The sequence below is a fragment of the Loxodonta africana genome, chromosome 1 (assembly GCF_030014295.1).
Source record: "Loxodonta africana isolate mLoxAfr1 chromosome 1, mLoxAfr1.hap2, whole genome shotgun sequence".
Classification (NCBI taxonomy): domain Eukaryota; kingdom Metazoa; phylum Chordata; class Mammalia; order Proboscidea; family Elephantidae; genus Loxodonta; species Loxodonta africana.
Genome location: NC_087342.1, coordinates 42,233,442 through 42,253,168, shown reverse-complemented (window position 1 = coordinate 42,253,168; position 19,727 = coordinate 42,233,442). Strand labels below are relative to the sequence as shown.

At 45.4% G+C, this 19,727-nt stretch overlaps 1 protein-coding gene across 3 annotated transcripts; it reads right to left on the bottom strand.

Annotated features, from left to right (window-relative positions):
- Positions 1-939: 939 nt before the first annotated feature.
- On the bottom strand, positions 940-19,708 carry PSMG4 (proteasome assembly chaperone 4). Of its 3 annotated transcripts, none has more exons than XM_064279950.1 (4): positions 19,535-19,708; positions 9,254-9,329; positions 2,678-2,813; positions 940-1,051 (listed from the first exon to the last, which is right to left on the bottom strand). In XM_064279950.1, exons 1-3 carry the CDS (start codon positions 19,706-19,708, stop codon positions 2,692-2,694), a joined length of 372 nt encoding a protein of 123 aa, XP_064136020.1. In that variant the 3' UTR covers positions 940-1,051; positions 2,678-2,691. The 3 variants fall into 3 exon arrangements, with proteins under 3 accessions (XP_064136020.1, XP_064136024.1, XP_064136015.1); XM_064279954.1 differs by lacking the exon at positions 940-1,051 and adding an exon at positions 1,118-1,226; XM_064279945.1 differs by lacking the exon at positions 940-1,051 and having other exon boundaries at positions 2,613-2,813.
- Between the last annotated feature and the right edge of the window lie 19 nt (positions 19,709-19,727).

The following is a 19,727-nucleotide window of genomic DNA, read 5'->3' as shown; positions in this document are numbered from 1 at the left end:
GTCAAGCCCCATCTGGTCCTGCCTGTCCTGCCCAGAGCTGGCCCACACCCAGTTATGCTTGAAGCTCAGCAGTCCTGGTTCCTTCTCAGGCACCTGCCACTTCAGGTCAGCCCTCCACCCCCAGGGAAAACACCCCAAGACAGGCACTCCCAGCTCCTCCCCCCCCACCCCTTTCTGTGTACCCTACCTCCTAAACCATCAGGGAGCTTCAATCCCCTTTCCATAAAGTTATGCACAAATGTGAACAACTAAGACAGGGCTCGATCTTTCATTTGTTCTTTTCCAAATGTCAATAATCCCTATCAGCTACCCTAAATATGAGCACTAGGGACGACAGGGGAAAGTTTATGTCTTGTTTTCTAAAAGAGCATAACCATCGGCGACTGGAGGAGAGGGGCTGGTCAGTGGTCTGGTCTCAGAACAGAAGGCAGCACTGACTGGCCCTGGCAGCCCTGCATCTGACATGACCACTTCCTAGAGCCAAACAAGCAGTCACTTAACTGGAAGGGCCGTTAATGAACTTTGCAACCCTACCATCACCTCACCTTCCTCTTTTCAAAAACAAACCCTCATGTTAATGTATTGTTGCCATGTTTTGGGAAGGTAGTAGTGCATTCTGTCTAGTGGAGAATGCTCCCCTCCCCCCCATCCTGTACCCCGCTCCTGCCAAGGCTTCCCCGAGAACTGTGTTGCTGTCTGTGTGGTGGCCACAGGTCTGCTGGGGCTCATTCAGCACAAGCCTCAGTCGGGTTGAGAGCTGTCTGCAAAGCTACATGTTTGCATGTCATACGTGTTGTACCTTGGGGAAAACTTGTATGTATGTGTACAGAAATAAAAACATTGCCCCATTAACCAATTTCCTCTGGAATGTCTTCCCTACCTCATCTGGCGGCATCCAGTGAAGGACGTATCCTACCATGACGACGAGTAATAAAACCCTCCGTGTTGATTCCACTCTCCTGGCGTCACTGCTTTAACCTGCTGTAAACAGTCTTCTCTGCAGCCCCGAGAGGGACAGAGTGCCTCTCACTTTGTGTGGACTGTCCTCATCCTAAAAGGCAGAGACTGGATTAAACACAAGCTGTTTACTTAGTACCATTCTCAGACCACCCGAGAAGCATGTGGCCGTCAGTAGATTTAGGAGGATTTTTCTCTTGTTATTTATGTCCTGCGGATCCAGCCTGAGGGCTCCCAGAGAGGTCGGGGCAGCAAGAGACACTGTGACCCTGTGAGGAAAGATAACCCAAAACTCTTCTCTAATGTCGTATTTTTTAACCAGAAAACAATATTTCTTTAATAAAGTATTTATATCAAACTCTTCTCTTGCTAGCCAAGTTGTGTTACTTTTTATTCCTAGACGGGCCCCGTGCTTTCTAAGTTAGGCTTGCTCTGGCCGAGGCCCTCTGAGTCGTGTGGAAGTCTGCACAAGGTGTGTCCTCTCAAACCCCACACCCGCTCCTCTGAACGCCTCCAGCCTAGCTCCTGTCACCACCTGGGCACCTACCACTGGCTAACACAAGACTGCTGCTGCAGCATGAAATAAGCTACAGGGCCCTGACCCACATCTAGCCACAGAGGGACCCTGCCAGCGACTCTCAACCTGCACGCACTTAGAGCCCAACCGGGACCTGTGGCTGGTGGGGGTCGGGGGACGAGGCAGCCACAGTCTGTGAAAGCTCCTCTGTGACCCCAGGTCAGGAGCCACTGACCCCTGACATGTCGCTCTGGGGAAGGGACATGAAAGAAAACGTGCAGCCTCTGGTACTAGTAGCCTGGAATCCATTTATAGATGACCAAAGCATTGGTTTGGGACTTCGTATAAAAGAAAAGGCAAGATAATTGAAAGGTATCAGGAGGAACGTTTGGCTCCATAAAAGTGAGCAAATAAAACCACAATGGGCACCTTAATTGTCATGGCGATTAGTTTACAGAGCATTTCCATATATTTAATCCTAAAAATAAGCCAGCAAGGTGGGTGCTGTTATTCCCATCAAAGGTTAGGAAAACCCACTGCCGTAAGGTTAGGAAACAGGACCACAAATGGAGTAAGCTACGGAGCTAGGACACAAACCAGGTCCAGGGAGACCGGTGCCAGAGAGAAGCACTGAGCAGTGATGAGCCTCAACTCGCCGGCAGACAGAGGCCTTAGGAAAACACACCCCCAGGACGTGTTAGAAATTCTAACTGGGAGTGTACACAATTAACAGCCAGGGCTGATGTAAACACTCTCAGATTATTGGATTAGCCAGCTTCAATCCCAACAAAACCTCATCCTAGCCCCTTCTGGAAACCCTGGTGGCATAGTGGTTAAGTGCTATGGCTGCTAACCAAAGGATCAGCAGTTCGAATCCACCATGCGCTCCTTGGAAACTCTATGGGGCAGTTCTACTCTGTCCTATAGGGTCGCAATGAGTTGGAATCGACTCCATGGCACTGGGTTTGATTTGGTTTTGGTTTAACCCCTTCTGTCATCGAGCGCTCAAAGGAAGACTGTTTACTGCTCATTTGGCTTTTCTCCTTTCCCATACGGATCAGTATGAGCCTTTGGCCCAAACCCTGGTGAGGAGAAGAAGTTAAAAGACTAACCTTCAAAAACAAAATTTAAACATAACTTGAGGACCATGAAATTCAATACATTTATTTAAAATGGTATCATACATAAGTTACAGATCCTCACTTCTGCCAACTCAGCTAGAACTTCTCCGGAAAAGCGTCCATTTCTTCTTTGATCCTGTTTTCCACAAGTAATGAGAAGCTGCTGTCTGTATTCTGAAGATTATAGCTGACAAACACCTGTTTGTTGGTCTTCCTGGCTGCAAAGAGACGATACATTGACACACAGGTGAGAGGGTCGCTGGGAAAAGGACCAGGTTAGGGGAGAGAGGAAATGCTCTAGTTTTTGGCTCTCCACAGACAGCTGCTGCAGATGCACACTAACAGCATTAGACCCTCTCCTAGTCTCTAGAGGGTCACAAGTGTGGTCCCCGGCAGCACCAGCATCGTCTAGAACTTGTTAGAGATGCAAATTCTCAGGCCCTCCCCAGACCTGCAAACACTCAGGGGCTGGGGCCAGCAATCTGGGTTAACAAGCCCTCCAGGTGATCCCAAACATGGAAGTTTCAGAGCCACTGCTACACTTACAGGGTTTCATTTTTTCACCTTTTTAAAAGCATGGATAACATTAAATTGCTTCATAACAAAGTACGTTAAATATAAAAGCATTTAAAATAAAATATTAAAGTTCTTCAGTGCCACTCCCAGAGATTTCATCCCTATGCATTTACACACACACAGTATATGTAGTACACACACACACACTGTATATACGTACACACACACCATATATATGTATATGTATATGTATATGTATATGTATATGTATATGTATATGTATATGTATATGTATATATGTATACGTATGCAGTGTATGTATACACATGGTATATATGTATACCATATATGTATGTACACACACTATGCATGTACACACTATATATACACACACTGTAGGTACACAATGTACACACTGTATGTATGTACACACTATGTACACACACAGTATATATGTACACACTACACGTACATAATACATATAGTATACACACTGTATATATGTACACACACTGTACAGTCTATGTTCACACCATGTATATGTACACACACTGTACACAGAATATGCATGTATACATTATATATATGTACACTGTATATATGTACACACTATATAAGTATGCACAGTATGCATAGTACATATGCAGTGTATACATGTACACACTACATATGTACACACCATATATAGTACACACACAGCATATATATGTACATAGTATATACATGTATATATAGTGTATACACATACACAGTGCATATAGTGTGTATATGTACATACAGTGTACAAATGTACATATACAAGACACAGTGTACATATACACACACAGAGACAGTGTATACGTACATATAGACAATGTATATGTACACATACTGTATATATGTACATATATACAGAGACACTATATATGTACATATACACAGTGTACATATGTACATATAGGCAGAGACAGTGTATATGTACATATACACAGAGACACAGTGTATATATGTACAATACAGTGTGCATATGTACACAGAGATGCAATGTATATGTACATATATAAGGAGATACAATGTATATGTACATATACAATGCACATATACAGAGACAGTGTATATATGTACAATACAGTGTACATATACACACAGACACACATTGTATAGGTACATATACAGAGACACACAGTGTATACATACATATACAGTGTACACATGTACATATACATGGTGTATTTGTACATATAGAGACAGCATATATATATGTACAATACACACTGTACATATGTACATATACAGACACACTGTATATGTACATATACACAGGCAGTATATATGTACATATACAGTGTACACATGTACAGACAGTGTATATGTACATACACACAGACACACAGTACATATATGCGCACAAACGTTTAGTTTTCAATTTGATGATGAATGTATGTATCAGCCCCTTTCTATACAACCAGTAATAATCCGGTGAGACATACTGGTCCAACTGTAAAACCTAGCTTCAGAAAGACAGGACTGGGTTTTGAAGACAAGCCGGCAATGAGCCTGAAGCGCTGAAACACCAACTGTGCTGTGCGCAGGTGACCTCCTCACAGTCTACAAGGACCCTCCTGCCAGGCCTCACCCCAGGCTTAAGGCAGAGGCAGGAAATTCCACTCACCTGTGGAGAGGCACCCACCCCTCTTGCCACCACCCCGATACTAGTGAGTCATGGTCTTCATCATCTCATCCCCATCATCGTTATCATTGTCAACAGTGGTGAGGCAAGGCAGGGCACACCAGGAGCAGCACAGCACATGGCTCCTCTACCTTGGGAGCCACCATGGGAGCTACCACAGGAACACGCCTGGACCCGACTCCATCATGTGGCCAGCCTGTCGTTCCTGTTGTCACCATTGGCACCACAGGAGGTGGGTGAGCAGGGCCTGGGCATCGCAGGTCAGTTCCCTTGGGCCCACCATTGCTTGGAGCCTCTATGGGCCCCGACCCTGGTTTGTCAAGTGAGGACAGGCAGACCACGGGATCTCAGACGCCTCTCTTCAGCTGTGTGAGGCTGTGGGTCATAAATGACAGGGCAGCCTGACACCCCATCGGACAGATGAGAGCACTCCTGTCCTGGGAACGGACAACCAGTCTCAGCCTCTCCAGCCTCAGTGGCCCCACCTTGGACACATCTACGGCAGACCATAGGCACTGGAACTTGAAGAAGAGAAGCGGCCTTCTCCCGCAGTAACACTCACGCACCAGTGCTTCAGGGGACTCCTGCCACCCCTCTGCTGAGAGCGTCCCTCCTACCCCCTCAACCTAACAGGCAAGCTGTTGCTAACCCTCCAAGACTCCGATCCAACTTCAGCTCCTCTCCAAAGGTCTCCCAGGCCACTCCCTGCCTCCCCAGTGCCCGCATGACACCCCACTACTGCCCATATCCTACATCGTTACAAATAAAGGCGTATCTCGTTTTATTGTGCTTCACTTTATTGCACTTGGTGGATACTGCGTCTTTTACAAATTGAATGTTTGTGGCAACCCTGCATCCAGCAAGTCTGTGGGCACCATTTTTCCAACAGCATGTGCTCACTTCCTGTCTCTGTGTCACATTTTGGTAATTCTCACAACATTTCATACTTTTTCATTATTATTATACCTGTTACGGTGAATCTGTGATCACCGATCTTTGAGGTTACTATTGTAATTGTTTTGGGGCACCATGAACCCTACCCATATAAGACAGTGAACTTAATTGATAAATGTTGTGTGTACATTTTGACTGCTCCACCAATAGGCCATTTCCCGTCTTTCTTTCCTCGGGCCTCCCTATTCCCTGAGACAAGACAATATTGAAATTATGCTGATTAATAACTCTACGATGGCCTCTTAAGTGTTTGAGTCAAAGAGTCGCATGTCTCTCTCTCACTTTAAATCAAAAGCCAGAAATGATTAAGCTTAGTGAGGAAGCCATGTCGAAACTCCAGACAGGCTGAAAGCTAGCCCTCTTGTGCCCAAAAGTTAGGCAAGCTGTGAATCCAAAGGTAAAGTTCTTGAAGGAAATTAAAAGCACTACTCCAGTGAACACACAAATGATAAGCAAAACAGCCTTATTCCTGATATGGAGGAAGTTTCAGTGGTCTGGATAGAGGGTCAAATCAGCCACAACATTCCCTTAAGCCAAAACCTAATCCAGAGCAAGGCCCTAACTCTCTTCAATTCTATGAAGGCTTAGAGGTGAGGAAGCTGCAGAAGAAAAGTATAAAGATAGCACAAGTTGGTTCATGAGGTTTAAGGAAAGAAGCCGTCTCCATAACATGAAAGTGCAAGGTGAAGCAGCAAGCTATTCAGAAGATCTAGCTAAAATAACTGATGACGATGGCTACACTAAAAAACAGATTTTCCATGTAGACAAAACAGCCTTATATTGGAAGAAGACGCCACCTAAGACTTTCATAGCTAGAGAGGTCTGATGGATCTGGGCAAAATAAATTGAAAACCTTCTGGAAAGGATTCACCATTCTAGATGCCCTTAAGAACATTCATGATTCATGGGAGGAGGTCAACATACCAACATTAACAGGAGTTTGGAAGAAGCTGATTCCAGCCCTCGTGGATGACTTTGAGGGGTTCAAGACTTCAGTGGAGGAAGAAACCGCAGATGTGGTGGAAACAGCAAGAGAACTAGAAGTGGAGCCTGAAGATATGACTGAATCGCTGCAATCTCATGATAAAATTCTAACGGATGAAGCCTTGATTCTTATGAATGAGCAAAGAAAGTGGTTTCTTGAGATGGAATCTACTCCTGGTGAAGATGCTGTGAACACTGCTGAAATGTTTTAGAATATTACATACACTTAGTTGACAAAGCAGTGGCAGGGATTGAGAGGACTGACTCCAATTTTGAAAGAAGTTCTACTGTGGGTAAAATGCTACCTAACGGCATCATATGCCACAGAGAAATCTTTGCTGAAAGGAAGAGTCAATCAGTGCAGCAAACTCCATTGTCTTATTTTAAGAAATTGCCACAGCCACCCCAACCTTCAGCAACCACCACCCTGATCAGTCAGCAGCCATCAACATCGAGGCAAGACCTTTCACCAGCAAAAAGATTACGACTCACCGAAGGCTCAGATGATGGTTAGCATTTTTTAGCAATGAAGAATTTTTTAATTAAGGTATGTACATTTGTTTTTTTAGACATAATGCTACTGCATACTTAATAGACTACCAAACCAATAACCAAACCAAGCCCACTGCCGTTGAGTCAATTCTGATTTATAGTGACCTACAGGACAGAGCAGAACTGCCCCATAGGGTTTCCAAGGAGTGGCTCGTGGAATCAAACTACAGACCTTTTGTTAGTAGATGAGGTCTTAACTACTGTGCCACCAGGGCTCCTAACAGACTACAGTATAGCATAAACACAGTCTTTATAGGCACTTGGAGGTGAAAAAATTTGTGACTCGCTTTACTGTAGTGGTCTGGGACCGAACCTGCAATATCTCCAAGATATACCTGTACTCCACTGTCTCCTCCAGCAGACCAGGGGCCTTATAGGATGTAGTGAGGCTTGTCTGAGTTTTCCCAGCGCCAGGATAGTGTCTAGTTCATCCCAGGTCGGGGACCACATATCCCAGCCTACCCGAGACAGTCCTGGTCCACACCTGCTCTCCCAGCTTGAGAACTACCGACACCCCTTTCACACTAGCCAGTGTCCAGTTTGGACAAATGACGGGCTCATTCGATTACAGGCAACTGTTAAATGGTCTGATGAACAAATGTAAAACCACTGATCCAACATTTCATCTTAACGCTTACTGGCTCCAGGAGAGCAATTCCCAGCTGTGAAAACACAGGCCTTCAAAGTCATCTAATCCATTTCCTCCCTCTTCTTTAGCACTTACTCGCCCAATCAATACACATTCGTTGAGCTCACACCCACCATATGTCAGATCTTATGCTGGGTACTGACAATTCCATGTCTGTAAAATAGGTATTTAAAAAAAAAAAAACCTAACCTGTTGCCGTTCAGTCAATTCCAACTCATAGCAACCCTACGGGGCAGAGTAGAACTGCCCCATAGGGTTTCCAAGGAGCGGCTGGTAGATTTGAACGGCTGACCTTTTGCTTCACAACTGAGCTCTTAACCACTCCACCACTAGGGCTCCAAAAACCCAAACCCATTGCCATGGCGTTGATTCTGACTCATTGCAACCCTACAGGACAGGGAAGAATGCCTCTTAGACTTGGCGAAGACTTCAGTAATCCATAGGAAGTGTGTAATGCGGTGCTTGGCACATAGCAACCCCTCAATAGATATCCTTATTTTTATGAATATGACATTTCTATGTTGCCCTACAACATAAGTTTCTCCAAACGAGGGTCTAGGCTCAGTCCCCTGGATACCCTCGCACCAGGAATAGTGGGGGCTTGGTCACTGGGTGAGAGCTGAGGTGACTGGGGACTCAGAAAGGGCCCCAGAGGAAGAGGAGGCACCCCCATGCTGGTGGTTTCTGGGAGTCGTGACTGCCTAGTGACCAGGGACACTCACGCTGGGGTTAGCAGGCATGCATCTTCTCACCTGACTGTCCGGTATGTACAGAAGAAGTGTGTAAAGGGATGTGCCTTCCCTCTCTCATGCTTTGTGTTCCTGCCCACTCCACACTCACCCATCAGCCAAGCCGCCTACTCCTCTCCAGCCCCAATGAGCAGTGCACTAAGAGGCAAAGGCAACCCTTCTGTCCAGCAATGGCACCTTCTCCATGGGCTCCGCCGCATCCCCACAAGGTCCTGGGAGGTAACCTTGAGCCCCCGCCCACTAGGCACTGTGGCATCACCTACTCTCCTCCTAGCTCCACAACATTCCTGAGTGTGAGGAGACAAATGCACTCATGGGAGAAAACGAAACAGATTTGTCTTTCATTTCCTGGATGTGGCAGCCTCAGCAGACGGGATAGTAGCAGTGAATACAACATGTCCCGCTAACAAAGATCCAACATACACGTCCGCATTTACCTAGTGGACAACGACCTGAATTTGCTCTTAATACAGGTTCTTTACTTCTAAGTGGTTTGCTTTAGGTTTCATTACACAGAGCCCACAGGACTGGGCTCATAGGAAACAAACACACGTGCGTGGCAGCCCCAGACCTGCCAGTACGTACCTAGGCGCTGGGCCAGGCCAGTGGACGTTGTGTCGGAAGTGTCTCCAAGGAGGGAAGTGGACACTGGAATGGAGTCCTAAAAACAAAACAGAGAAGAAAAAAAAATCTTTGATGGTTACAAGGGAGCGGAGGGATGGGGAGGATAAATCACTAACTAGATAGCAAACAAGTGTTAACTTTGGTGATGGGAAAGACAACACACAATATAGGGGAAGTCAGCACAACTTGACCAAGGTAAAGTCATAGAATCTTCTAGACACATCCAAACAGCCTGAGGGACCAAGTTGTTGGGGCTGAGGGTTGGGGACCACGGTCTCAGGGGACATCTAGGTTAACTGGCATATCATTGTTTATAAAGAAGGTGTTCTATATCCTACTTCAACGAGTAGCAACTGGGGGCTTAAAAGCTTGCAAGCAGCCATCTAAGATACGTCTTTTGGTCCCATCCCATCTGGGGCAAAGGAGAATGAACGAAGCCAAAGATACAAGGAAAATATTAGTCCAAAGGACTAATGGACCATATGAACCACAGCCTCCACCAGCCTGAGCCCAGAAGAACTAGATGGTGCCCAGATACCACCACCAACCACCCTGACACATATCGCAATAGAGGGTCCCAGAGAGAGCAGAAGAAAAATGTAGAACAAAATTCAAATTCACCAAACAAAAAGAGACCAGACTTACTGGTCTGACAAAGACTGGAGGAACCCCCGAGACTATGGCCCTCGGACACCATGCTAACCCAGAATTAAAGCCACTCCTGAAGTCCACTTTTCAGCCAAAGATTAGACAGGTCTATAAAACAATAACACACATGGGGAATGTGCTTTTTAGTTCAAACAAGTATACAAGACCAAATGGGCAATACCTGCCCCAAACAAAGACAAGAAGGCAGGAAGGGACAGGAAAACTGGATGAATGAACACAGGGTAGAAAGGCAGAAAGTGATGACACACTGAGGGGATTGCAACCAATGTCACAAAACAATTTGTGCATAAATTTTTGAATAAGAAACTAATTTGTACCATAAACTTTCACCTAAAGCACAACAAAATTAAAAACACAGCAGGGAACACATTACTACTACTCCCCTGAGCAGGCTGCCAGGCGTCTACTGCTGGGATGCTTCCCGAGGGGATGGTGCTGAGTTCCGCTGCATCAGAACACATTTTCCAAGAGAAGGAAGGCTTGTACTGTGTCAATGGACAAGCAGGCTTAACCCCTGAAGCAGATGAAGTCACCAGAGTGGGCATACTCTACAGAGAAAACACTTGCAGTCCACCCACAGTACTGTTCATGAGGACTAGGACTCACCTGACAGGGCACTTGTTTTAGTGTAAGAAACTCAAAGCATGCTCAAGGGGCAACGTTACAACCAGGAGGGTTAAGGCCGCAGCAAGAAAGAAGCTAATCCCAGAGCCTAGGTGCCAAGAGTTTCGGGCCCTCCTCCCCCAGAGCTCCCCCAGCTGAGAGGCAGAGGCTGGTAGGAAAGCAGCCTCCACTAGACCCAGCTCCATTCCCAAAGGCTCCTCTCGTTTCTGCAAGTTAAACAAAGGCCCTGTGGCTTTGGGGAAGGACACTAGCCACCGGCATCCACATCATGAAAATAAAACTTCTGAATATGCTTAGTCAGTACTTGTTTCAAATAAAAAGCAATAAAACTAAAGGAACAATATAAATAATGTGAAAATAAATAAATATGGCCCTTGTGAAATCTGGAAGTGATCTTACGTCCAATGACTTTGGAAGTAACCTCCCTAGGCATTAAAAAGGCCCAGCTTAAAAGAAAGTAGTTCCTGGGTGGCACACACAGTTAAGTGCTCAACTACTAGCTGAAAGGCTGGCTGTTCAAACCCACCCAAAGGTACCTTGGAAAAGAGGCCTTGTGCTCTGCTTCCAAAAGGTCAGTTTTGAAAACTCTATGGAACACAGTTCTACTGTGACACAAACGGGGTCGCCACGAGTTGGAATTGACTTGAGAGCAACTAACAAGCTTAAGGGAAAAACCAACAAACTCATAATATGGCCAAAGCTTCCTTTATTAAAATAGCAGATTTCCAGAAGAAAAAGCCTCGCTAAGAGGTTGAGGTGTCTTAGAAAGTGATAGCGGTTTTTTGAGGGACACAGCTAGAGAAAGAGGGGGAGGCTCTGGGGTTTAGTGCCTTCCTTCCACCTTCCAGGTCCACAGCTGAGCTAAGCAAACACTGCATGTGTGCAGAGCCAAGACAGCACAGTCAGAGTGGACTCCTTGTCTCCTACAGGTGAAAGCAACGACAGAATTGGTAAAAGGCTGTAAGAGACGACCAAAAAGCATAAGATACTAAACAAATAGAAGGACATTCCATGTTCACAGATTACACTTACCATATTTTTCACAAAATATATATACACGTAACATGCAGACATGACGAAATTATGTAACAAAGTTCTAGCATAGCGTGCCCAGGTCTATACCGCCATGTCTCGAGACATTCCAGAACAAATTTCGGCCTCATTCACCCCATTACAAAAATGTTACTTTCGATCGTATTTGTATAATAAAAGCATGAGCCATGTCAAAAAGTCATATATTGAGATTTGTAGTTCCCTGGTAATAGGAAAATAAACAATTGAAGCTGTGTGTTTGTTTCTATTAACTTGATAATCATATCCCTGTCGCTTTTGAGTCATCCATCGGAATCTTGAACCTACCGAAGCCTGTCTATAAATCACGTGCTATCAATTAGAATCGAAGAAGCCTGTGCTGGCATAAATGACATCCAGTAGCTATCAACAGGAATCTCAGTTCAATCTGCATTGACATAATCACCACAGTCATCTTCTGACTCTGGCTTTTAACAGAAGTAAACAAAACAAAACTGATACATGACCACTGTTGGCTCAACAGATGAATGCAAAAAACTTATTGGATCATATTAAATGAAAATATTAAGCTATTATTTAAAAAAAACAAACCTGTTGCCGTCGAGTTGATTCCGACTCATGCGACCCTATAAGACAAAGTAGAACTGCCCCATAGTTTCCAAGGAGCAGTTGGTGGATTCAAACTGCCAGCCTTTTCGTTACCAGCCGAGCTCTTAACCACAATGCTACCAGGGCTCCTAAGCTACAGAAGGTCTGCTTATTTCGTAGTCTAATCATGTCTTATTAGAGCCAGTATCTTTGATCAATGATCCTAAGTCACCTTAGCCATATGCTTGCGAGCATATAAAGACTTCTTGTACACCTCACATTGAGATTCGCGATCTATTTACTAGAACCAGCCAGTTATCGATTATATTGTGCACATTTTTTCAGTGTATAAATCTAAATCTTATAACCCTACAGGGCTGTGACAGGAATTAAACGTAAGTCCTACACTGCTGACTTCAAACTGAAGGTGGTTGCCAGGGCAGAAAAAACAGGCAACAGAAGAGCGGTGAGAGTTCAAGGCTGGAGAGTCGTCCATTTGCAAATGGAGAAAGGAGAAAAAGGAGCTGGAGAAAATGAATCCACAAAAACACGCACATGGTGGGCCTAAGGCAAAATGGCCTGAGTTAGAGAACAACTTGAAAGAGTGGATAGTTTCTCGAAGGGAACAAAATTAATCTGTCTCTACTGTCACAATTCAGATCAAAGTGAAGCTTCTGGCAAATGAAAGAGGAATCCCAGATTTCAAGGCAGGTTTCACTTAAAAAAAAATTCATGAAAAGGAATGGCCTTTCTATGAGAATGAGAACCACTGCAGGCCAGCAACTTCTGGATGACTGGGAACAAAGGATGGTCAACTTCCATGAATTCATCACCAAAGAAATCTCTGAGCTTGGTATCTCTGCGATGGATATAATTAATACAGATGAGGTTCCAATGTCTTTCAACATTTCCAGCCACCAGGATTGTGCTGCTTCAGGTACAAAAACTGTGGCCACAGGGCATGAAAGGGCTGGCGTTACCGTACTCCTTGGTTGCACTGTGAGTGAGGTAAAATTAAAGCTGATGGCGATTTTCAAGAGAGTTACCAAGCCCCATGAAAAACTGCCCCCCATTGTGGTTGTTCACTGTAATAAGGAGTGGAAAAACTGTGGTGTTATGAAGGTATGGGTAGATAAATGTTACCGGGCCAGGTGGGGGGGATTCTTTTTGAAGAAGTCTTTATTAAATTCTGACGCCGTGGCTGCTCACCAATTAAAAAATTTTCAAAATTATAGTAACTCAATTGGTGCCCATACAGCAGTCGTACCTGGTGGCCTTACCTGCAAGCTGCAGTTGCTAGGTATATCGGTCAATCATCCGTTCTCAGGAGAAGAGAGGGGGATGAATGAACAGTATGGGATGCATGAATTTACACCATTAGGATGACTACAGCAGGCGATGTTTATAGAAGTCTGCAAGTAGGTGGCTTCTGCTTGGGGGGAAAATAACCCTAGAAACCATCCACAACAGATTCAGAAAGGTTGGGATTGTTTACCAGCAGGATACCGATGACAAAGATGAAGATGCCAAAGGCAGTGATGATGACAACAGTTCAGAGGTCATAAAAGAGCATCTGCGGCAGCTCTGAGATATTTCAATGATGATAGCGACAAAGGATCGCACTTCAAAGGGTTCTAAGAGTCAGATGACGATGATGAAGATGATAAACTAGAATGGCCTATCTTAAGATGAAAACAATTTCTTCTGGCGATTTTTATTTGTTGATTTCAAAGATGTTTATTATCAAAACTTATGTTTCATTTTAAGATTTACAACAGCAATAAAATATAAACATCTTGTTGTTTAGGCCTAGGACCATTTCTCTTACTCACCAATTTCTAGCTCTTCATGCATTCATACTCTTTGACTTCAACGTGGTGTCCCATTTCTATCACGAGCCAGTTTGGTTCACCGTTGATTGCACTTGGTTTAGGAAAATACCTACCTTCAATGAAGTTTCCATGAGGTGAGCTTTATCCCAGTAACATTAAAGCCATCGGATAGAAAAAAAATTGAAGTCAGCAACACATAAAAAATATTAGTATAGCGCGCTTATGAAAATAACGCGCAGGGGAGTTTGCATGGTTTGCAAGAAACAGATTAACACCTGCATTGTTTCTGTAAAAATACTGTAATATTGTTAAGATGTCAATTCTACCCAAAGTAATCTACAAATTAAACAAATCCCTATCAAAATCCCAACAGCCTTCTTTGCAAAAATGAAACAGCCAAACCTTAAAGTCATATGGAAGTGTATGGGGCCCCAGACAGGGGATGCAATCTTGAAAAGGAAGAACGAGGTAGAAGGACAACACACTTACCAATTTCAAAACTTACTACAAAGCTGTTTTTGTTGTTAGTTGCCACCGAGTTGATTCCAACTCATGTTGTTATATGCTGTCAAGTCAGTTCCGACTCATAGCGACCCCATGTACAACAGAATGATACGTTGCCAGGTCCTGCGCCATCCTCACAATTGTTGCCATGCTTGAGTCCATTGTTGCAGCCACTGTGTTAATCCATCTCGTTGAGGGTCTTCCTCTTTTTTGCTGACCCTCTACTTTACCAAGCATGATGTCCTCCAGGGACTGATCCCTCCTGATAACATGTGCAAAGTATGTGAGACATAGTCTCGCCATCTTTTCTTCTAAGGAGCATTCTGGTTGTACTTCTTCCAAGATAGATTTGTTTGTTCTTTTAGCAGTCCACGGGATATTCAGTATTCTTCACCAACACCACAATTCTTCTAAGGTCTTCCTTATTCACTGTCCAGCTTTCACATGCATAAAATCATACGAGGTGATTAAAAACACCAAGGCTTGGGTCAGGTGCACTTTTAGTCCTCAAGGTGACATCTTTGTCTTTCAACACTTTAAAGAGGTCTTTTGCAGCAGCTTTGCCCAATACAATGCGTCTTTTGATTTCTTGACTGCTGTTTCCGTGGGTGTTGACTGTGGGTTCAAGTAAAGTGAAATCTTGACAACCTCAATCTTTTCTCCATTTATCATGATGTTGCTTATAGGCCCAGTTGTGAGGATTTTTGTTTACTTTATGTTGAGGTGTAATCCATACTGAAGGCTGTGGTCTTTGATCTTCATCAGTAAGTGCTTCAAATCCTCTTCACTTTCACCAAGCTCCGATTCATGGTGACACAGAATAAAACTGCTCCATAGGGTTTTCTTGGCTGTAATCGTAACAGAAGCAGATCGCAAGGCCTTTTCTCCCACAGTACTGCTGGGTAGGTTCAAACTGCCAACCTTTTGGTTAGGAGCCAAGGGCAGAATGTTGTGCCACCTACAGACCTTAGTACAAAGCTATGGTAATCAAAAATGTCTGGTACTGGTATAAGGACAGACATCTAGACCAACGTAATAGAACTGAGAGTGCAGAAATAAACACATACATCTATGGTCAACCGATTGCAGCAATGACGCCAAGTCCACTGTTTTCTAAGGGAAAAGAGCAGACTCTTCAACAAATGGTGCTGGGAGAACTAGATTTCCACATGCAAGAGAATGGAGTTGGACTCACATCTCACAACATATACAAAAATTAACTCAAAATGGATCAATGGCCTAAATGTGAGAGCTAAAATACAAAACTCTTAGAAGAAAACAGGGATAAATCTTCAGGACTTTGGGAACAGATTCTTAGCTACAACACCAAAAGCACGAACAACAAAAGAAAAAAATAGATAAATTGGACTTCATCAAAACAAAAAACTTCTGTGCACCAAAGAACTTTATTAAGAAAATGAAAAGACAACGAAAAACTTACAGGAAATATACAGAAATCATGTATCTAATAAGTGCTTAATACTGAGAATATACTAAAAAACTAGAACTCATTTTATAAAAGAGTCCTGATCAAAGGGGGGAAAATACAGACCAGAATTCCAAATTATCATGGAATCCATATTTTCTGGAGTCATGAGGGCTGATAAACCCCCAAAACTACTGCCCTGAGATAATCTTTAAACCTTAAACCAAAAATACCCCCTGAAGTCGTATTAAAACCAAACAATAGTTTAGCTTAATTAGTAAAGAATGTCTACCTTGAGCACTGTGCTCTTTCAAGAATTACCTACATGGGGTCAAACTGACAACAGCAACTGAAAAGATTAGACAGACAACTTAGAAAGCAATGAGTTTATGTTAATGAGGGAGGAACAATTCAAAAAAGGAGGGTGAGAATGGCTGCACAACTCAAAGAATGGAATCAATGTCACTGAATTGTACATGTAAAAATTGCTGAACTGGTGTATAGTCTGCCATGTATATTCTCAACAACAATAAATAAATACTGTTTACAATAATTAAAAAAACTACAACTCAACAACAAAAAGACAAACAACCCAACCGAAAAATAGGCAAAGGACTTGGATAGACATTTCACAAAAAAAGATATACAAATGGCCAAAAAGCACACAAAAAGATGCTCAACATCATTAGTCATTAGGGAAATGCAAATCAAATGCAAATCAAAACCACTTCATATCCACTACAATTGCTATTATCAGAAAAATGGAAGCTAACAAGTGTTGGTGAGGATGTGGAGAAACTGGAACCCCTGTGCACTGCGGGTGGAACTATAAAATACCGCAGCCACTGTGGAAAAGTTTGGCAGTTCCTCCAAGAGTTAAACAGAGAATCACCACAGGGACCAGCAATTCTACTCCTAGGTGTATACTCAAAAGACCTTAAAGCATGGATACAAACGGATACGTGCACATGGATGTCCAGGCATGCAATGTTACCAGTCAGTGGATATGGACCTCTGACAGGTCTACTAACTGAGGCCTGTCCCTTTTCCCGCCTCACCCTTGAGGACTTTAAACTTCCAGCTGGGAATACAGACTACTGGTAGCTATGACTACCAAGTGATCAGACCACCAAAGCAGGAGGAGCCATTACTTATTGCCCCCCAAACCAGAACTGCACAAAGGGACACAAAGAATCTGAAACTGGGTTCGAGTAAGCAATATCTGACCTTACAGTCCTGCGGCCCTGGGCTCCCAGATGGCCTCATATGGCCTATGGCCTCGCCTGCTGTTTATTACTAAAGCCTCAGGACTAGAAAAAAATGTAAGGTGGATACCACACCTCCAAATCCACAACCCTGCCCATCACTGCCCAGACCTCCTAGACCCAATGACTCCTTGAATTAAAAGAAAACCTGGAATTGCCACATGCCCAAAGGCCCACCTGCCAGTACCCACCAGAAACAGAGGTAAAAAAAACACACAGGAGAGGAAAAACCAAAGAAAAACAACCCGTTGTTGTCGAGCTGATTCTGACTCATAGCAACCCTACAGGACAGAGTAGAACTGCCCCCATAGTTTCCAAGGAGCACCTGGTAGATTCAAACTGCCAACCTTCTGGTTAGCAGCCATAGCTCTTAACCACTACGCCACCAGGGTAAAAGAGGGATATAGTATCCCAATTTAGATGCTGTCTCCTTCTGGAAACTTTCTTGGGTCCTGTCCAGGGGTACTGTCCTGCAGATAGAAAGGCTCACTCCTCTCATTTCCCACTGCCCCTCGTGACCCCTCAGAGATTACAATCCTACTTCCTCACTGGCTTTGGGGTACTGGTAGTCTCCCCCCATAAACCATGGACAACCAAGGGATATGGAGCCTCATTCATTCACTCTTCCAACAAGTATTTCATGAGCAGCTTCCATGTGTCAGGCTCTGGGAATACAAAACCAACACAGGCAAACCTCACAGTCACCGGCACATGTATTCTAGTCGGGGAGACAGACAACACACTGCAGAGGGGACAGCGAATGGAGCATGCTGGACATGGTAAAAGAGCAAGGACGTCAGAGTGTGTGGAAGAAGATGAGAGTTGCGGGGCAACAGGGAGCCAGGTCATGTAGAGCCTTGAGATAGTCTCTGGATTGCACCCTGCCTTTGCTCTTGAAAGGTTCTGAGGAGAGCAGTGAAAATATCTGACTTCAGTCTTAAAACTACCATCTGCTGTCCTGCGGAGAACTGGCTATGAGGCAGCAAAGGTGGAAGCAAGGAATGGAGCCATGATGATGGAGGCTTGGCTCAGGGTGGGAGAAGTGAAGGAGGTGATGGATGGTTGGATTCTAGATGTTTTGACTGACAACCAAGCCCACTGCTGTGGAGTCAATTCCAACTCATGGCAACTCAATGTGTTACACAGTAGAACTGCTCCATAGGGTTTTCTTAGCTTTATGGAGGCAGAACACCAGGTCTGTCTTCTGCAGCGTCACTGGGTGGATTAAAACTTCCAACCTTTAGGTTAGTAGTTCAGCACAAACACTTTGCACCACCCGGGGACCTCTGACTGACCACAGTGCTTATGAATTCACCAACATTTGGAAGATGGAATGTATAAGCAAGAGGGCTGAAGGACGACTGCCAGGTTTTTACCCTGAGCACCCCGAGAGGGGGATGGCTGTGGGATGGACCGGTTTTCGGGGGAAATACCCAGAGTCTGGTCTTCAATGTGGAAGGTGTGAGATGCCTGTTAGATGTTCCGGTGAAAACACACAAGTCCGAAGTTCCCGGAAATAGATCTGTACTGGAGATGTAAGTTTAAATCAAAATATAGATAGTATGAGCCCTAAGAGGCAGCATCTCCAGCGAGCGAGTGACCAGAAAAGACCAAAGATTGCAGGATAAAACTCTGGGACATTCCAAACAACCTACACAGATGTGGATGGAAGGTGAGGAAACCAGCACAGGGACGGCCAGAAAGGTAGAGGGCCTCCCACTGTCTCACAGGGAGGGGCACGGCCGGCCTCCATGGCCCACGGGGCTGGGGGTCTGCTCCGGGGTTCCCTAAGTCTGCACCACAAGAGTTCCTGAGGGCCTTTCTGCCCCGAGGGCCCCGCGGACCTAGAAGATGTAGTAGGAGTAATTTAGGGGTACCCGCGCACCCAGACACCAGACCCGAGGGTCCTCCTACCCCTGTCTGCGCCCCGCCCCCGCCGGCCCCGCCCCCCACGACCCCACCCCTCTCTCCACACCCAGCATACCCTCCCATGCCCCGCACCCCTACTTCCAGCACCCCCCCCCACACCCTTCACGCCCAAAGCCCCGTCCCCCCGCCAGCCCCACACCCCTCCCCACGCCCAGCGCGCAACGGCCCCGCCACGTCGGCCCCACCCCCATCCACGCCCCACCTCCACCCGGCGCTCAGCGGCCCCGCCTCCCCGGCCCTATCCCCGCACCCCGCCCAGCGCGCAGCTGTCCCATCCCCGCCGGCCCAGCCCCCGACGACCCCACGCCTCTCCCCACGCCCAGCGCGCAGCGGCCCCTCGTCCCCCCGACCCCGCCCCTCCGCTCGCACTCACGTAGCGGTTGCACATGGCGACGGCGAGGTTGCGCAAGTGCGGCGTGGCCCCAACCCACAGGAAAAGCGAGTCCGTCAGCCGCATGACGTGAAAGTGGACGAGTTGCTCCCACAGCCTTGCGCTGAAGTTGTGCAGGGACACGTCCCCGCCCGTGACCGCCTGCGGCCCCTCCATTCCCGCGAGCGCCGCCTCC

Excerpts from the sequence above, each read along its gene's own strand:
- PSMG4 (XM_064279950.1), bottom strand. The coding sequence starts at position 19,708 with ATGGAGGGGCCGCAGGCGGTCACGGGCGGGGACGTGTCCCTGCACAAC. Across the intron at positions 9,330-19,534 it reads TCGCCATGTGCAACCGCTAC|GACTCCATTCCAGTGTCCAC; the intron begins GTGAGTGCGAGC and ends TTTTGTTTTTAG. Across the intron at positions 2,814-9,253 it reads TGGCCTGGCCCAGCGCCTAG|CCAGGAAGACCAACAAACAG; the intron begins GTACGTACTGGC and ends GTCTCTTTGCAG.